This window comes from Camarhynchus parvulus, chromosome 3, assembly GCF_901933205.1.
Source record: "Camarhynchus parvulus chromosome 3, STF_HiC, whole genome shotgun sequence".
In the NCBI taxonomy this organism is placed as follows: domain Eukaryota; kingdom Metazoa; phylum Chordata; class Aves; order Passeriformes; family Thraupidae; genus Camarhynchus; species Camarhynchus parvulus.
Window position 1 is genome coordinate 107,244,018 of NC_044573.1, and position 18,524 is coordinate 107,262,541.

The 18,524-nt window shown below is 40.1% G+C and overlaps 1 protein-coding gene across 2 annotated transcripts in view; it reads left to right on the top strand.

Annotated features, from left to right (window-relative positions):
• Positions 1–18,524, top strand: part of CLIC5 (chloride intracellular channel 5) — a 68,632-nt gene that overhangs the window by 29,608 nt on the left and 20,500 nt on the right. For both annotated transcript variants that reach the window (XM_030945670.1, XM_030945671.1), the window contains exons 2-4: positions 15,337–15,446; positions 15,785–15,910; positions 17,246–17,352. In XM_030945670.1, coding sequence (XP_030801530.1) covers positions 15,337–15,446; positions 15,785–15,910; positions 17,246–17,352 — 343 coding nt within the window. The remainder of the gene's footprint in view (positions 1–15,336; positions 15,447–15,784; positions 15,911–17,245; positions 17,353–18,524) is intronic.

Here is an 18,524-nt window from a genome sequence, read left to right on the forward strand (position 1 = left end):
AGGTATAACAAGACAGAGAATCACAGAATGGTTTGAGTTGGAACGGACTTTTATACTGCCTACTTCTAATTCCTCTGCCATGGACAGGGACACCTTCCCCTAGACCAGGTAGCTCAAAGCCCCATCCAACCTGGCCTTGATCCCTTGCAGGGATGGGGAATTCACAACTTCTTTGTGCAACACATTAATGGTTAAGGTCAAATGTAGTCAGAGTAGGAACAGGCTTAATAGTAATTGTAAAGGTTGGAATGAACCACCAAAGAAGTCATGCTTCAGACCAAGACTAGATATGCTGTAATGAAGCACACATAGCAAGGGACAAGAAAGGAATAAACGCACCAGAAAATCTGCAAACCAGCAGGGCACTGCTATGGAGGAGATCACAAAATAGAACAGGGCTTGGTTGAGGCACAGAAGGAATCTTTGCTTTCTGTGTCTCTGAATGGCAGCACAAATTTGGTTGAGGTTAGTCTGACAGAAATGATGCTGAGAGGCTGCTTACGTGTCCTGGGTATGATAATAGAATGTGATTACTTCAGATGCTGGTTAAATATGGATTGCTTATCTTATGTGCTTATCAAACCTGGTTATGCCAGGGCCAGACTTTGGAAGGGCCTCCAAAGGCTGAGCTGATGATTGCTGTGCCAGTACAGGTCAGACCTTGAAGATGAGATGAGGAAGAGCTAAACTGGGAGATACAAGAGTGGAATGCCCTTTCTGTCTGTCATTGCCTAAGTCATGCCACAACCCTGTGCCTTGGCTTCATTCCCTATGAAATGGTTCTCCTAACATCCATTTTCCTATCTGTGTAGTCCAGTAGCCATGTCCAGGTGAAATTTCCCCTCTTTTCCCTTTACACAGATGAGTGACTGTAAAGGCTACCCAATCATTGTGGATTAACTCCTGACAAAATGCTGAATTAATTTTCAGGTTGGGCTGGTGTCTGTATGGCTGGCTCTGTATGGATTGCCAAGCTTGTCCTCTTCATGACATTTTAAGACCCAAATAAACACCCTGAACCTTGACATCCAGGGCATGTAGCTATTGTTGTTCTGCCTGCTGGTGTGTGCCTGTACCTGTGTATTGTCTCAAACAAGTGGAAATCAGAGAAACCAGCCACAATGGATCATTGCTATTGTTGCTGGTGTTTTTCTAGATTGTGACTCAATTTGTGTGGGTCAACAGGCACGTTGTGTTACTGCTTTCCTTTTGCTTTTAGCTGCTGAATGGGCAACTTCAAACAGATGCAAATGCATATCATGGGGGGAAATTATTTTCTTTCACTGCCCTGTGTTTTGTGATGAGCCATTGCTGCTGATTCAGTGTGCAACTGGAGACCTGTTTTACTTGTTTATTTTATTTATAGTATTTTTTTAAAAAGCTCTTCCTGAATGAAGAGGGATTGAATCATGGAATATTCTTGCAGGTTCTAGGTTCTCTCAGAATGGCAGTTTTAGTTGTTTTTCTGTGCTTAGTTCTTTTCGATGCCCGGGACATGCCAAGAGGATTCAGTGCAAATTAAGTCTATTTTCAGTCTTCAGTTAGAATTTGGTTCATTTTAATTTACTTTTCATTCTGAGTGTTAACTCACCCATTCGACAAGGAATTCTGTTTTGCCCTTTCTTGTATCAAGATGTGCTAAATTTGAATTTTTGTTTTTGTTTTTGTTTTCTTTTTAATAGCAATATCTCCGAGTCTCACAGTTAAGCTCTAGATCCAGTCCTAGGACTGGGTCTTGCTTGAGGCTCAGAAATGATGTTTCCACTGCATTAAACACTCTGTACTCAGCCTGGTCCAGGATGGAGCCACAAGGAGCTCCTCAGAGTGCACGAATGTGATCTTCTATTACATACTTAAATTCCATATTTACAAATCTTCCATTACACGTTTCTCTAAACATTCCATAAGTCTTCTTGCTGTTCAGTCTCTACTAAAGGCAGGTGAACATGGATGTGGGAAGACTTGTTTGAGAGTGGGAAGCATCCCCTGCCCATCCTGGCTCATTGGCACCAGCAGCCCTATGACCTGTGCTTGTGGCAACGCCTTGTTCTCTGACTGAGCAGAATCTCTGCTCGATGCCCTCATGATTCAGAGGTTATCTCAAAACAGATGATTCAACAATAATAATATATCCTAGAAATGCTGACTGTAGACAGCTCCTCATGTCCAGCCTTGAAGAGCTGGGGAAGGATGTGGCCAAGATGGGAGCTGTGAAGAAGTTATGTAACTTTTATAGAAAGTTATATATATTTTTATAAAGTTATATAAATATTATAATCTTTATAAAGTTATAATTAGTCCCATGATATCTCTTTCATTCTGGGCACCAAGGATTATTCATTTTTAACTTACTAAAATTATTTGAATATTTATTTAACATTTATTTTAAGCCATATGCAGGATCTTTGAAAGTGAGTGCAGCATTATAGTACTAATCACCTTCTGCCATTCTGCCAGAAAGAGTGATTTTGTACTAACAGATGTTTAGCTTTGCATTGGAAGTGTGAAATTATAGGATTTCTCTTACTTGTTATTTTTTGAAGACCACCCGTGTGTGCTTGACATTTTACAATAATAGGGGAGAAAAATTGCCATTTTAGAGAGAATTGTAAGTAAAGATAAAAAAGAAAATAGCTTATTTTTCAGATCTTATTCAGGTATTTGAGGGAATTAGGCCCAGCTGTACACAAATGTATAGAAAATGTTCAGAAATTCTCTTGCCAAATCCTGGTTTCTCAGTTACCTGATTAGCCTGGACTGTCTCCAGAGAAGGTGGCACCTTCTTGTGAACTTAACAATAAATGGATGAGGAGATTTAGAGAGCATGACCCTTGTGTCACACTCCATTTCCACCATATCAAAAAGGATTTGTTTAATTTGAATAAAGCGGCTGAGTAACAATGGCAGAGAAGCAGAGTGGAGAGCCAGAGAAAGGGATGGGAGCTGGGGACAGATCCTTGGCTGCTGTCACCAAATCAGCGGTGAAGCCAGGGAATGGGGAATATGGCTGAAAGGTGAGGGGCATAAAATGAAATAAAATCAACAAAGTGATTATTTTCTTGTGGGGGGAAGAGTGCAAGCAAGAGACATTTTGGGAAGAAGGCTACTGATTTCTTCTGAGGAAGCTGTGGGAGGAAAGAACAGGCTGGAGAAGAGTTCTGCTGTTCAGCCATGCTGGAGTCACTGCTGGTCCTTTTGGAGGGTGCTCCACTTGGAGCATGAGGAATGTAGGTATGATAATAATAATAAAAAAGATGATATTTGGAATTAACAGCATCATTAAAGATCCCAGAAACAAAAGGACAGTAAGAGGTGAAGAGGTGCTAGGGAAAGTGCAGTTGATTATTTTTATTTATAGCATTGAATTAAACTTAATTAAGCTTTGGTTTTGGGTTTGATTGTTTTTGTTTTTCATGCTGGATAACAGGATAAAATGAGATCAGAGGAAATTGACTCTGAGCATCAGGTAAAAATTTGTTTTGAGAAAATTATCAAAACCATTTCTTTTTAAAGCATTTCAGTCAGGCCCAAACATTACAGACAAAGGAAATCATCCTGCAGTGAGATACTGAGCAAACAAGAAATGTGTTCCAGATTTCTGCCTTTGATCTGTTCTTTTCTGTTTACAATATTTATAATACATTAAATTCAGAAGTCCATTGTGCAAAAAAAATTTGTAAATTCTACTTTTACTAATACACACACTTACTCAGAATTTCTCAGTAGCTTTTGGAAAGCACCACTGTTTATTTTCTCCATCATTTGATATTGAACACACAAACTGTTTTGCTTTTAGGTGGATCCCAAGGAACATTTACTTGCTGTTGGTGTGTATATCTTAGACTCTTGCTTTCACTGCAGGTATTTCTACTTATAAACTCAGAACTTGCTCTCTGTTTCTTGTTTAAGGAAATATTCAGAGGGAGTGTCATCAGAAAAGATCAGAAAAGACTGCCTTGTAGTGCAACATCCCTCTAATGGCTAAATATGGTTGCATGTCTGTTTAGATGATCAGATGAACAAATACAGCAAGGAACAAAATATGAAAAGTAAAAAAAATCCCCTTAATACTGAACTCTAATTATTTTTCTGTGAGTAGCTGGAAACCAGAAAATTTATTTATAAGGCATTTTTATTCTCAGGGCATTAAGACTCGGTCCAAGTACCAGGAATATTGTATTGATAGTTTATTGGAGTGATTGTGGGTTGTGCTTGGAAGTCACACGTGGTGTAAGCATCAAACCAAAGCCTGCTTTGGGCCTGTGGTTTGCTGGTCCTTGGCAGCACAGTTTGATCAGCTTTCAGTGGAAGGCAGAAACACCCGTCACATCTCGGGATGGAGCTTCCCCTGCCCTCTGCAGGGCTGTGAACTTTGGAGATGCAAAAGTAGAGAGGAAGGCCCAGTCCTGCCCACCCTGGGACACCTCCTGTGGATGGCCAATTGCTCTTTTAACCCATTCAGTATTTTTATGATATTAATAATGTACAAAACAAGACCCCCAGGACACTTTATGGGATCAGCTGGTGTGGTAAATGCCCTTACCATCAATACCCAGCATCCAGACCTTTATTTGCAGTGCCTGCAAGTGACTCTCTTTCCTAAGACTGCAAATAAAGTAATGGAATTTCAATAAATAATTCAGCCCTGGATCTTATTTCAGGTTCAGCATTGACTTTCAGCACCTGGCTGCTGTTATTATTAGTTAGTCTGATATGCTGCTTAGAGGCATGGAAATTTGGCTGCTATTCACCAACATTTGCAGAATATGCTGTGTGGCCAGATTACTACCCCTGGCTCAGAGATTTTTAACAGACATCCAAATTCCAGATGTGCCAGATTTAATTCTTACAAGAAAAAGTGCATGCAGGATTCTGGTACTGTAATGGGAACTCTGCACAGGTCTTGTTTTGGAGAAACACCTGATTTGCACCTGATCTCCACTAGAAACAGGAATAATTTGGCTAAATTTGCATTGCCTATGACACCTTTTGGCACTGATCTATCTCTCATTTTATTTTCAGCAGCTTGCCCAGAGGGAAATGATTTTTTTGGTATCTAATTATCTCTCAGGATATAGAATCATCAGTATGTGAAAGTATTAAAATTGGTGCTTTGTGAATAGCTAAATAAGAGTTATTCACAAATTCTTTCTTCAGAGCACTTGTGGTTTTAATCATTTATCAGGAAGAAACTAGTGAATCCAAAGTATGACTCTGCTTTCACTGAAGTCAGTGGAAAATGTAGTGGGAATATTTTGTGTGAATACTGACTGTTATGGAATTAGATAAGGTACATTATCGCTGAATCATATAATTTTATGAGTTGGAAGGGACATTTTAAAGGTCATCTAGTTTGATTCCCCTCCAGTAATCAGGAACATCTTTAACTAGATCAGTTTGCTGAGAGCCTTGTCCAGCCTGACCTTGAACATTTCCAGGGATGGGGCATCCTCCACTGACTCCATTAGAATATAATCCATCAATTGGTGTGGCACTAAAGGCAAAAACCCCAACAAGATCCTGCAGGCTTGGGCTTCCACAATGAAGAAGCTGCATTATGGATATGCAGAGCTGAACAGGTACTGGTATCAAAATCTTGCAGGACAAGATCCTTCCAGTGCCTGAAGGGAGCCAACAAGAAAGATGGAGAGAAAATATTTACAAGAGCCTGGAGTAACAGGACAAGGGGAAATGGCATCAAACTGACAGAGAGCTGGTTTAGATTGGATCAGATTAGGATGAAACTCTTCCCAGTGAGGGTGGTGAGGCTCTGGCACAGGTTGCCCAGACAAACTTGGCTGCCCCATCCCTAGAAGCGTCCAAGGCCAGGGTGGGTGGGGCTTGGAGCAGCCTGATCTGGTGGAAGGTGTCCCTGCCCATGGCAGAGGGGTTGGAAATAGTTGATCTTTAAGGTCCTTTCCAACCCAAACCACTATGATTCTAAGTTTATTTATCTTAATAAAAGGGATTAGTGACTTTCTTGTTCAAAGCTCTTCTTCCTATGAGATACACCATTGTATCCAAAACAACCAACAGTAGCTGATGCTTCAGCATCTCTACTGAATTGTACTAAAATTGTGAGAATTTTCTAAATACTGCTGTGTCCTGGCTCCCCAAATCCTGTCACTAAGGCTCCTTCCAGTACTTGAACTCACATGCAACTGATAAATAAGAAAAAAGATTGCATGTATAACTGATGTGACAGGTTAGGTACCTTTTGCAAAACCCCAGAAAAGGGATGTTGACTTCCTTGGGAGCAGGAGCTGCTCCCTGCAATGCAAACAGGCAACGCTAGAGGGGATTTTACTACCACTCTATGTGAGGCATGTGCCTCTCCCAAAAACCCTTCCAAAACATATGTTATAGTTCAGCCACAAAATGTTGGCTACAGGCTGAGCAAAATCTATGTTTGTATGATGCAAAAGGTCAGGAAAGATTATGATAATTGTCCCCTCTGGCCATGAAACCTCCGAGTGAAATTCTGGTACTGTCAAAGTCGTGGGCAAAATTGTCATTGATTTCACTGGGGCCAGACTTCATCCTGTGCAGGTCAGAGGGAGGCAGAAGTCTGTGCCACCAAGCATCCAGCACTGGCAGCAGGAGCAGCTTTATTGTCAGAGTCACTAATGTATACTGTTAAAAAGGATTTTTAAAATATTCTGTGCCCCCTCTTTGCTCTGCAGCAGGATGAAATAAATCAAGACCAGTTTTACCAGCTTCTTTTGGTTTTCTTCAAAGCCTCCACTAGATGCAGATTACACAATCTCTTTAGAAATCCTGCTTTGTGTTTCATTAGTCCTATAATTACACTAGTTTTTTCCCCTTCTAAATCTTTGGTGTTGCAAATTGAGCAAAGTACTTAATCCCATCCTCTGTGGGCATGAACAACAATGGATCATCCTGCTCTTTGTGAAGCAATCTTATGCATGCTTGAGGAGACTGTTATGTTGTAGTAGAGCGACACGTGTACATCTCATTAACTTGTTACTGTTTCCTGTAGAGGCACAGAGAGATGATTCACATTGTGATTTACGTAAAACCTCCTTCACTTTTCCCTCACCAGCTATTCCCCATCCTGCATTTTGTACATCACATTTTGTTTTTCTGACATCTTGCACCTTGAAGTTTATTTTGCTGAATTTCATTTAAGTGATTTCAGACACTTTGTTCCAACTTTTTAGCATCACTTTGAGTCTACTCCTCTCCTGGGAAATCCCAGTAACCTCTCTGTGCTTATTGTTGCCAGGAAATTTTGTAAGGTTCTGTCTGTTCCTTCCTCCATTTTGCTAATGGAAACATTAAATATGACTCATCTTGTCACAGACCTTTATGGTACCTCTATTTGTTATGTGTTTATGTGCTAACAGAAAACTTGATTTCTGCTGTTCTATAAGTATTTTTTCAACTACTTGTACAAGCACTTTGCAGAGGTTTCATGCAGGTCTTGTTTCCTGATTTTGTTAATGAAAATATGGTCTGGATTTGATGTCATAAACCTTATAGCTCTAGGTTCCTGCTTCTTCTTTCCTACCCAAAGTGCTGGGAAACGTGGCAGAGAACAAGATTGCTTGGGTTAATTCATGTTATTTGTTCCTGGTATGTCCATATTGTCTTTTCCTATCAACTTTAGATTTCCACATTCACTTGTGACTTGCTGTTACTCATTTGTTCCGACATCTTTCTATATGTTAAACTTCTATAGCTGACATTTCTTGAGTTATTTTCTTGTTCCTGTGATGTTTCACTCACAGTGAATTATTGATGGGTCCCCAAAAAGCAAAGCTTTTAAAAGCTGTTTCCTGAGGTTGCATCCACTGGCTGATGAGGGTACCCAGGGTCCTGTGCCAGGATCCTGGTGAGTGGTGGGAGCACAGTTGCTTTATTAAGTTGGAAAAGGCTCAGGAAGAAGTGTAAAGGATGATTGTTGTTTGTCCATCAAGCCAAGAATGAAACACCTGTATTTTCAGTCCTCTATGTTCTGAAACACAGGAACTTTGTGTGCCATCTGCTATGAAGAGCTATGACAAGAATGGCAATTTTTGGTTATGAAGAATTTCAAGATTTTGCTCTAAATTGCACTAAGTCTAAAAAAAACCCATTTTAAAACATTCACAGCATTACTGAACAGAGGCTGTGGTGAGTTTTCTGTAGGGAGGGAAACTGCAATAGTAATTTTAGAAGGAAATTTTGGCTGCTGGGTGGGCTGCTGGGCAGCCAGGAGCCCTGAGAGCCCTGCATGTTGTGACCTTTCAGCTTTGTGTGGTCCCAGCACCTTTCCCGTCCTTGGGGGCTGGCCAGAGACCACAACTCCAGGTGTATTCCCCAAGGTGATATGGCCAAAGCCTTCATGCATCTCCATCAGGGATTTGTCAAATTCCAAGTGAGCTCCTCAAAGAATATTCTTCCAATGGATATTTTATTTTTGAACACTCTGAATTTTTTGTGTAGTTGCTCAAGAAACTCACAGTCAGTGATACTTCCCTCTTATTGAGGCTTTTAAAATCAGCTTTTCATTTTGGTTTGCTTGTGGCATGATATGCCAAGTGCAGAGAGTTGATACTTGTGAGAAGTCAGCTGCCTTCAAATTGTCTCACAAGATCTAAAACTGTTAGCCACTCTGAAAATGTCAGCCTGCATTTAGCACCCATCCTTTAGCTTGTATTTTGCTGACATTAAAAGAATATAAATACATGCTCTATGTGATTTCTTTCTACAGTACTTCTGGTGTTACTTAATGACTCTCACTCTTCTAGGGGCTTTTTCTTTATATATCACCCTCTGAAAGTCAGTCTTGGTGTTCAGAAGTTCCTCTCAGCAGAGCAGGCTGGAATATGGTCTCTTGGAAAAAAAAACATATTGGTACCAAACGTTATGCATATATATATTTTTATATATTTGGTGTAGGAAGTTTTGTTATAGTTCCCACTACTTCTGACTATCTCATATTAAATTCTCATTAATGAGAATGACCACATGCAAAGCTAAGTAACAGATCTACAAGTATAAATGAAATGAAAATAATATCATGTTCTAGGGTGTCAGAGTAGTCTGTGCTCTTCTACTCTACTGGTATTTGTCAAGTCATGGAACTTTAAAAGAAAGCAGAAGAGGTGATGGAATGACATGGAATCCTTTCCATGTGATCAGACCATTCACCCATGGTCTAGTCTGTAGTTTTCTATGTTTAAACTGCACGTGACTGGAGTTCTCAGACATCACAAGCTTTATTTCAGAGCAAAAATTATTTCATGCAAGAGCAAATACAGTGGCCAGTGGCTCCAACAAAGCCCTTGAGGCAACTGAGACCTATTTGTGCAGGTTGATCCCAGTGCATGCAGCTGCTCTGCTACCAGGACCTCAGCTGATGTGGCAGATGAATCTGATGTTTAACTGTGAATATCCTAAACCATCCTGAAAGGATTCTCTGGAAGAAGCCAACCTATAGGACTGATCCCTTCCTGCCCATGCTGCCCCTCACATGGATATAAAAAGTTGAAAAATCATGATGTACCAAACCTATAGATAATATTTGTCATGTCCTAACTGCATGATGCCCATGGGGTCTTAAACCTGCAATTCCATCTCCTGAAAGTCCTGAATATCTCCAGAGAACATATGCATGTCTTCCAAAGCTGCAGAGATCTGAGAGTGCAGTGGCAGCTCCTTGGAGATGCTCAGCCCCTGCTCAGCTGCTTGGAACCCAGCTCCCTTCAAATTGGCCAGCAGCACAGACCAGTTCAGCTTATGTGCATCTGAAATATATGCCTGTATGTAATGCCAAGCTTGGACAGTATTTTGGCTGGCTTTTGGGGAGCTGGCTAAAGAGTCTCACCACTTCCTTTTGGTTTTCTTACTACCCTGACAGCCCTTCAGGCAAGGCTCTATTTTTGTTTGACATATATGCACATGGTCCATTTCCATATGCGTGTGCTTAGGGACATATTCCTGCTCTATCTCGCCCTCCTTTGGAAGGCTGCTGCCCACAGCTTCTCCTAGCAGAATGAAATCTCAGGAAAAGTCCAATGAAGTTGAAATGCTGCACAGCAAATTTATTATTGTTTTTATAGGCCCCTGTTCAGGAAAGTACTTAAGTATGTGCTTAAGTCCTATTGAAATCAACAGGACTTAAGAACATGCTTAAAGTCAAGCATATACTTCCTCTGAATTGGGATGTATTTCAGCACATGCTTAAATGCTTTCCTGAATCAGAGCCACAGTCAACAAGAGTGTCCTGTGATACACACAAGGCTTCTGAGAAAAGATTTACTTCTTACCTAAGACCTACCAGCGCTGCTCTATGAAAGTGCAGTTCTTAGCTTGCCTCTTGGTTGGTGGCACTCCAAAAAGCTCCCTGGCTTTTGCATTTGGATGAGAAGTTGGGAAGGAAAAAAAAGACAAAAAAATGGAAAAAAAATAATCCTTACTAAAGCAATACCTTGGCATGTCTGATCTCATGTTGCAACCCATGTTTTTTCCCCTACAATGGAGATTTGTGCTATTGTGTGTGTGGTATAATTACTAAGACAGATTTTATTTTCTTTAATTGCACAATAAATAGGATATTTCCTGGCCAGCTTTGCGTTTCCAATAGGATTTTCACTTCCCTTTTGGGTTCTGAGTGTAAGGAGAGTAAGTGTCAAAAGGCAGGAGCTTTCCCAATTTTAAAACAGAGAGGACGTAACCATGTGTAATGTGAGCCTTGAGTTTGATTGTAGGGATGATGAAATCAAATCCCTCCTTAATCTTTACTGGGAAACATTTAGGTGAATTAGCCTGCTTGTTTTTGTTAACTTGTTAAAATTCTTATTAAAAAAAAAAGTGCTTTAATGGAATCAAAAATATCTCCTTGCTTTCTCCTACAGTCTAACAGACCCCTAGACCATGTGCAGAGTGACCTCAATGTAGTGAAAAATGAAAGGAGGAGGATAGATAAACCCAAATACATTATTTGCCTGGAAAAACCACAGTGCTTTGCCATATGTAATTCTTTCCAGTGCTGCCATTTTTAAGCTAGATGCTTAGTCATTATTAATGATGGTGTATTTCTTTGAAATTCTGTATTTTGGGAAAAAAACTGCAACTTGTCTTTTTTTTCCTCTCTTAAGGTTAGTTAAAATAATATACAGTTGTCTGCGTGTATTGCATGTACCAGTTAGTGTATTTTTTGGAATATGTGAGTAAATTTATTCCTGTTATTTCATTAATAGCAAAGTATTAGCCTGAACTTGAGAAGAGCTCCTTGTTCACATTGTTCAGCTGTGCAGTGGTTGGAAGCTTTTGATACTGCCATGACTTCACAAAAAATACTTGACACAAGTTCATAAAATCACTGAGACTATTTTTTCTCCCTCCTGAAACCACCCAAATTTTGTTAATTGATAATGAGTTCATGCAGCCCCCACGCATGCACACAAATGTTTTTAAGATTTAATTAATTCACTAAAAATAGCTGAACTGTTTAAGGGGGAGCACCTTATAATTAATAAAGGAGAACATGTTGTTCATTCTTGCCATTACTCAGATGGAGGGAAGCAGCTGGTCTGACAGGAGGCTTTTCCTGGTGTGATTGTACTGAGTTCCAGGGCAGGACCTTGCATTGCTTAGTGTGAAGGACAGAAACAGCTGGAGACTAAGTAGAAAAGCATACTTTTTGAGTAGGTAAACTAATAAAATTGTGTTTGTGGGGAGCAATGGAAGCAGAAAGTGCTGTTTCCAAGATGGAGAAACATAAGTTTCTAGAAATTCTGTCTCCACAAACTCCAGACTTCTCTATTGCTGGGGTCCACATTCATCCCGCTTAAAACTAAGACACTCAGTGGATTCAGTCAAAGTGAAAGGTGGACAGATTCATCTTTCAGATGTGCATCTTGGCCTTGCTCACATAGGAGACCTTCCCTAAGTTAAACTTCAGTGAGGTGGGTAGTGCTTGGCCAAAGAGTCTCACCCAGCAAATCCTCAAATCTATTGCACTTTTCCATGGTCACTATGAGAATTTGCCTTTTCAGGTGAGGCTCTTCTCTGTTGGGAGTGTGCTTTAACAACTCTATCTCCTTTATCCTAGTGCCCACAAAGCCTCAAATCTGTCCCTAGCTGCAGTCTTTTATTCAGGATTGTCAGTACTGTCCTTAGTTGCAATCATTGTATCAGAAATATCCAATATTACTGGCAGAGAGAGTGCATATGTCACCAACTTGCTCTGTTTTATAAGTGCTTCATCACTTTTAATGTTTTTCAGGGAAGCTGCATGAGAAAGCTTTTGTGAAAAACAGCAGGGATTAATGGTGGTTCTCCAACTTGTCAATTATATGTTCCTTTCTTTCCATCCACTACTTGAGTTCTTGATCTTGATGAAGGTATTATTTAATTCCTGCCTTTCTGAGCCCTTACCCTTGGACAAATATGCAACAGATTTTCATTTAGGCACTACTGGGGTGCTTTAAGAAAGCTTTTTTTCTTTGAAGCTCAGAGTGACTAAGCCTGGCAAGTTTTCTTTCTCGTCTCCTCCTGGTAGTTAATAGACTTCACAAGGGATCTCAAAACACTCTGATAAGCCTTTGAAGTTGTTACCTACTAAGGTTTTGCTCTTTCTGAGTGCTGAACATTGAATTACTGACTGCTGTTAGAGGCAATGAGAAAGGATACACAAAACCAAGAGTGCCTTGCCTATAATTTCAACAGAAAAAGAGCTGAATATAATAGATAAATAGTGTTGCTGGGGAGATTTTGATACTGTTCCCTCCTCTGTCACCAGTTTGCCTTGTGATTTGTGGTAGCATTTTCAGTTATGCCAGTCACATGAGATCAAAACCCATGAGTCAGTCTCCTCCCAAATCATGAGCCTGGCTTCCAGATCCCAGAGCTTTGAACAGAGATCATACTGTACTTTTTCTTTAGTTTATCTTTTGTTTTTGGAATTTCCTCTGCCTATTCCCAATGTGTCTCTGGCAATAAATGTTTCCCATTGCTTTGGAAGTGTTGAGAAGGAATTTTGACCATTGGGACTGTTGGAGGACTCATTTGACCTTCACAATTAATTTTATTTTTGATCACCAAATCAATCTTATTTCTTCCAGATTTCACATCTTTTTCATTTTTCCTATGACTTCTGCATCCCTTAGCCCCACACAACCCATCACTTCCTGTTTCTCCCTTGTCATTATCATTCTTCCAGGCACATGGTGTAACTCTTGGGGATGTCCTTTGGTAAGAGTTGGACTCAGTGAACCTTGTGGGTCCCTTCCAACTCAGCAGGTTCTGTGATTCAGCTGATTCTGTGATTGTGTGATTCAGCTGCTTTGTCCCTCCTTTAGTCCTCTGGTCTGGAGATGGTTTTTCACCATTCCCTTGAAGGACAGAGAACGTATAAGATGCAAGTCTGGATAATCCTTAATCTTTGCATGAGAATAAACAAATGGAGAGAGCAGGGAATGTCTTTCCTGAAAAAGATGAAATTGTGATTTATGACTAAGATGGTGAAAAAATCAAGGGGAAGTTTGGTGTCATATTGCTGTTTTCTCCCATAGCATTTGCCTCTTTTCAGGAAGGGTAAGAAGTCAAAAGCTCCTGAGAAAGGTTAAAAAACCAAAATCCAAATCATAAAATGTGACTTTGCAGTAATTATGGCATGCAATCTGGTGGTCCCTGGTATTCCCATGGTGACATTGTTGCTGTTGCCATGAAATTTGCAGAACAGAGCTAATGATTAAATTCATGAAATATTGCAAAACCAGATTACTCATACCTCAGGTAGATGGGAAATGCATCCTTTCTTACTCATTCTCATGCTCTACCACTCTTTCAGCTACATTGTGTGTTGATCCTTGCGTATGCCTTGTGCCAGACATATTGCAGATCCATAATTTCAAGTAAAATTGCAGCCAGACTGTTCCCCCCTATATCCAAGTACCTCTAGAGTCTGAGTGCTTGAAACTGAATCTGAACCCAGATCAAATCTCTTTACACAGCTCTGAACTTTATGTCAGGTTGTCTCCAAGCCTTGAATTCACACTCTCCCCATAGTTTGGTGACAGAAAACGTGGAATTTGTTTTTAAACCGAGAACTGTGAAAAGTTGCATTCAAGACATGAGAAAGGCTCTTGATGTTCACAAGAAAATCTTTCGGCTGAACATTTCATAGGCAAGGCCTGAATTTGCACCAACTGGACATGTCTCAAAATGTTTCTAGTTGTGCTGGGGATGTTTCACAGAGCTGCAATAATTAGAAAGGGTTCATTCTTTAAGACAGAGAAATGCTACCTCACAGCTTGAATATTAATAAGAGACAATTTATGACAGCCAACAAAGTAATATAATAATTGTAATTATAATAAGTAGTATTGTCTCCAAAGGAAAAGGGCATTTATCTGCTTAGCTCTTTCATCAGCCATTTTCGGACACACACTGTGCTTAAAATACAGTTATGCAATCCATGTGGGTCAACAACGGAAGGTTGGTTGCTGCACCAGGATTATAAGAATCTTTTAAACACAATGGTACCACAAATTAAAATGGAAATCTATCAAAACAATTATCATCCTGAAAGCTTTGGCCACAAGCATGATTACTGTAGAAGGATGTTGTCCTTGGCCACATCTTTGGCTCAGTTCAGCTGCTGTTATTTGTATCCCTCCATGGCTCAAAGTTAGAATTTGCATGGCTAAGGACCATAAATTTTTAGAGGAAAAAATAGGCTGCTTCTCAATGCTAACACTAGCAGTTTTGTGTTGTTGTGTAGTGGTTTGTAGGCAATTCATTAGATACTAGAGATAGGAACAGACTGAATGTGGTGGCTGAAAACTGCCTTGAACCTCAGAAGGATTCAGATGGAGATTTCTGTCTGGACCTGGCTGTTTGTGTCTGAGGCAGTTGTTGATGTGAACAAGAATGAATCAATGTCCAGAGTTTTTGGGTTTAACTCTAAAGTACATGTTTTAGATAGCAAAACAGTGAAGCAGATATTGAGCTGATATAAACTGCAGCCTACAGATTTAAATAAAGCAGAAATCGGGTCCTGAGTGTGTCCACCCTGTCCATGAGACAGGCAGTCCTGTAGGGATGAGATTAGTTGAAGGAACACCCTGGATGTTGCTTGCCATCAGCAAGGGACACATCTCCTTAGGGATGTCCTCAGCCGAGGTTCCATGTTGCATCCTTGACCTCCTGACAAAGGCTGAATCCTGCAGTAGCTCCATTCTTGTGTTGATGATGAACTGTATTAAATAACAAGCACTGCTGGTTATTTTTAAAATGCTCATTTTTCTTTCACCATCCAATTTTCCATCTTGAGGGAGGTAAATGAGTAACAAATCTGAAATCCATTTTTCCTTTCCCCCCCAGGCTGGAATAGATGGAGAAAGCATTGGGAACTGCCCATTCTCCCAGCGTCTCTTCATGATCCTGTGGCTCAAAGGAGTTGTGTTCAATGTCACCACTGTTGATCTGAAAAGGTAAAAATTGTTCTGTTTAATTGAAAATAGGTGTGTAACCCAGTGTTTACAGTATAGAAAGACCCCTCCAAGTTAAATCAGATTTTTATCTGGCTGAGAGAGCCTGTGGTGCACAACAAAATAGTTGGGATTCAGGTTTGGCTGTTGTTTTTATTTTTTTCTCACTTGTGGAATGTTTTTATATTAAACAGGGTGCTTGGGGTAGTTTCAAAGTCTTCCAACCACAAATTACTGGAGAGGAAAAAAAAAGGCAGACTGATTTTGTAGGAACTATAAATATCTGTGCAACTACCCAACCATAAAGATTAGTGATTTCATGACTTTTTCTCTGCTTGCAGAAAGCCAGCTGACCTGCACAATCTGGCTCCTGGGACCCACCCACCTTTCCTGACATTTAATGGAGAAGTCAAGACAGATGTTAACAAGATTGAGGAATTCTTGGAAGAGATTCTTGCACCTCCAAAGTAAGACCTTCAGATATTTTTTTCAGTCAATATTCCATTTCCTAGGAATGAAAGATGTCCTAAGAAGAGTTCCTAAAAAGCACTCCTTCCTACAACCTTTACTTACAGGAGTAATATTTATTTATGAAACTTGCTGGCTTCAGTGAGATGACTTCCATGTGTGAAGGTTACTTATGTGACTAATAACTGCAGAATGTTTTCTCTGTACACATTTCAGGATGCCCTTGTATGCAGAATTAAGGAGACCAGTACTAGGAAAAAATTGTATGGGTCTGGTGGCCACATTTTGCAAAGCTAAAAATAACTTGGAATAGATGCTGAGAATTGCCACAGAAAATATCTGTGCCAGGAAAAGCATTTTACAGTGAAAAACTAGAGGTTTCTGAGCTGTATGGTGTGTTAGGAAGGTTGGAAGGGGAACTGATTACAGAGGACGAGAGGCTCAGGAGGCAGAAAAGTGCTCATTATTCTAGTCAAGAAATGACAAGAGCCCATAACTGGAAGTTATAACTAAACTAATTCAGGTTAGGAATAAGGCCCAGATTTTTCCAGTATGAAAAAGGAACCAATGAAAGGTTTAGATTTACCAGATATGCCTTACTAAGTCAAACATTTTGGACTTAATACAAGGATAATGGAAAAAATAAATAGTTGGCTTGTGAGTTGGACCTTCGAATCTATGAATCCATCAAATTTGGCTTGGTTCCTTATGGAGCATTTTACCTCCAAGTGAACCAGCAGCTATAGGCCAGTCCTTAGGCAAGAGATCAGGCATTTACATTTTCTATGCTCTGCTCCAAGACCACTGAAGTCAGTAGGAGTCATTAGTTTGTGTTTATCTTTCAAATCAATATATTCCTTTTCACTAAATGTCTGTAAAAAGCAATGCAGAGACTGGGACATTTATGTTCCTTCACCTGGTTAATCCTAACACCCTTTGCTATTCCATCCTGGAGTACATTTTCAGAGTAGAGGGTTAGACACGGCTGCCATTCATAATGGAGAGATCTGGCTGCCAAACTCCCCTGCACCTTTCTGGAAATTTGTGTTTCCTTCTGATTTAAGGCTGATTTTGGATTGTGGTTACATAAGGCATGAGTGCAATTACCTTTGTCTTGACACCATCCCTGTGTAACTCCCCGCATGCTTGCCTCGACAGACGGATAACAGATAGGGTTAAGAGTGTCTTGCCAAGTTGTTGTTTTGAGATAATGAGTGTTAATTACAGTTCTTCACACAGGAGGTTTTTCCTCTCTTCTTGTAAATTATATTTGTAGCCATGGCTGTGATGCTGGTAACAAGATGTTGCTTTCCCCACTGCTTTTGCCTGTTCAGATACCCCAAGCTGGCTGCTAAGCACCGGGAATCAAACACTGCTGGAATTGATATCTTTTCCAAATTTTCTGCATACATCAAAAACACCAAGCAGCAGGATAATGCTGGTGAGTATGACCATTGCCAAATGTGCCATGGAGTTTGTGTGCTTAGAAGTGGAAGAATTTTGCCATTCTCTCATAATTTTTTTTGTGAACTGTGTTCAGATGACATCAGGAGCTGCTGCTGATCAGCTTGAGATGGTTGGTTAGGTGGACTCAACTCACATATCCACAGTTGAATTAACTACATCTGTAATAATAAATAAAAGAGCCACAGAGTGTTGTGTAGCCTCTTTACCAACAGCCATGGCATGACTCCTGTCCATACAGCCCAGTTTCCTCACCAGAACAGGATCCCTAACTGCTTACTGGAAGAGACTGATGGCCTGTGCTAACTCCTCCTCTGCCCTAGCACTGCTTAAAGGAGTGTGCATTGGCTGGACCCAAACCTGTGAAAGCAGCTCATGCTTTATTAGATGTTGCCATCAGGCTCTTGGCCCTCTTATCTTGTATATATAACATATGATTATGTTATGCTGTTATAGCTAATGTGCACATATAAACTGAATTATATTGAGACATTCCATATAAAATAATTAAAAGACAGAAGTGAATTTAAGAAATGTAATTGCACTCTGTAAGCTCCAGATTTTCCCTCATATTTGTTTATGAAAAGAAAGAGTCCCCCAGAAGCCAGATGCCATTCGTATTTATATGCATCCCACACTGTCCTCTTAATGAAATTGCTGTTCTCCACAGTCCTTTCCCCTCAGAGAGGCAAAGCTCCAGCAAGTCTGAGCTCCTGTTGCTCCATAAAGCTGTGGATTTACACACCCCTGTCCCTTGAGACGATCTAGTACAATATTTGCAGTCATTCACTGATGTACCTCCTCCCTTGTATTACTGCTTTCACAGAGACATAAGGCATGTTGAATACCATGGGCTTATATCATATCATTCAAAAAACATCAAATTTTGCAGGTTCCAGCTTTGCCACACACTTCATCTGTGCAATTATATTTCATTGCCCGGGGCTGACCCATGAGATAAAAGTGGGTAAATGATGATTTATGTCAGATAACAATCTCTTCTGTAATATTTTTGTGTTGTTAACAGAAGGAAATAATTATAGTGCTTCGCTTCTCAGTGATGCTAAAAACTTGGGGCTTTTTTGTCTGATGCTAATGGGATGCTCAGCTAACCTTTATAGGAAGTTGTAAAAGGAAGATAAAGTAAGA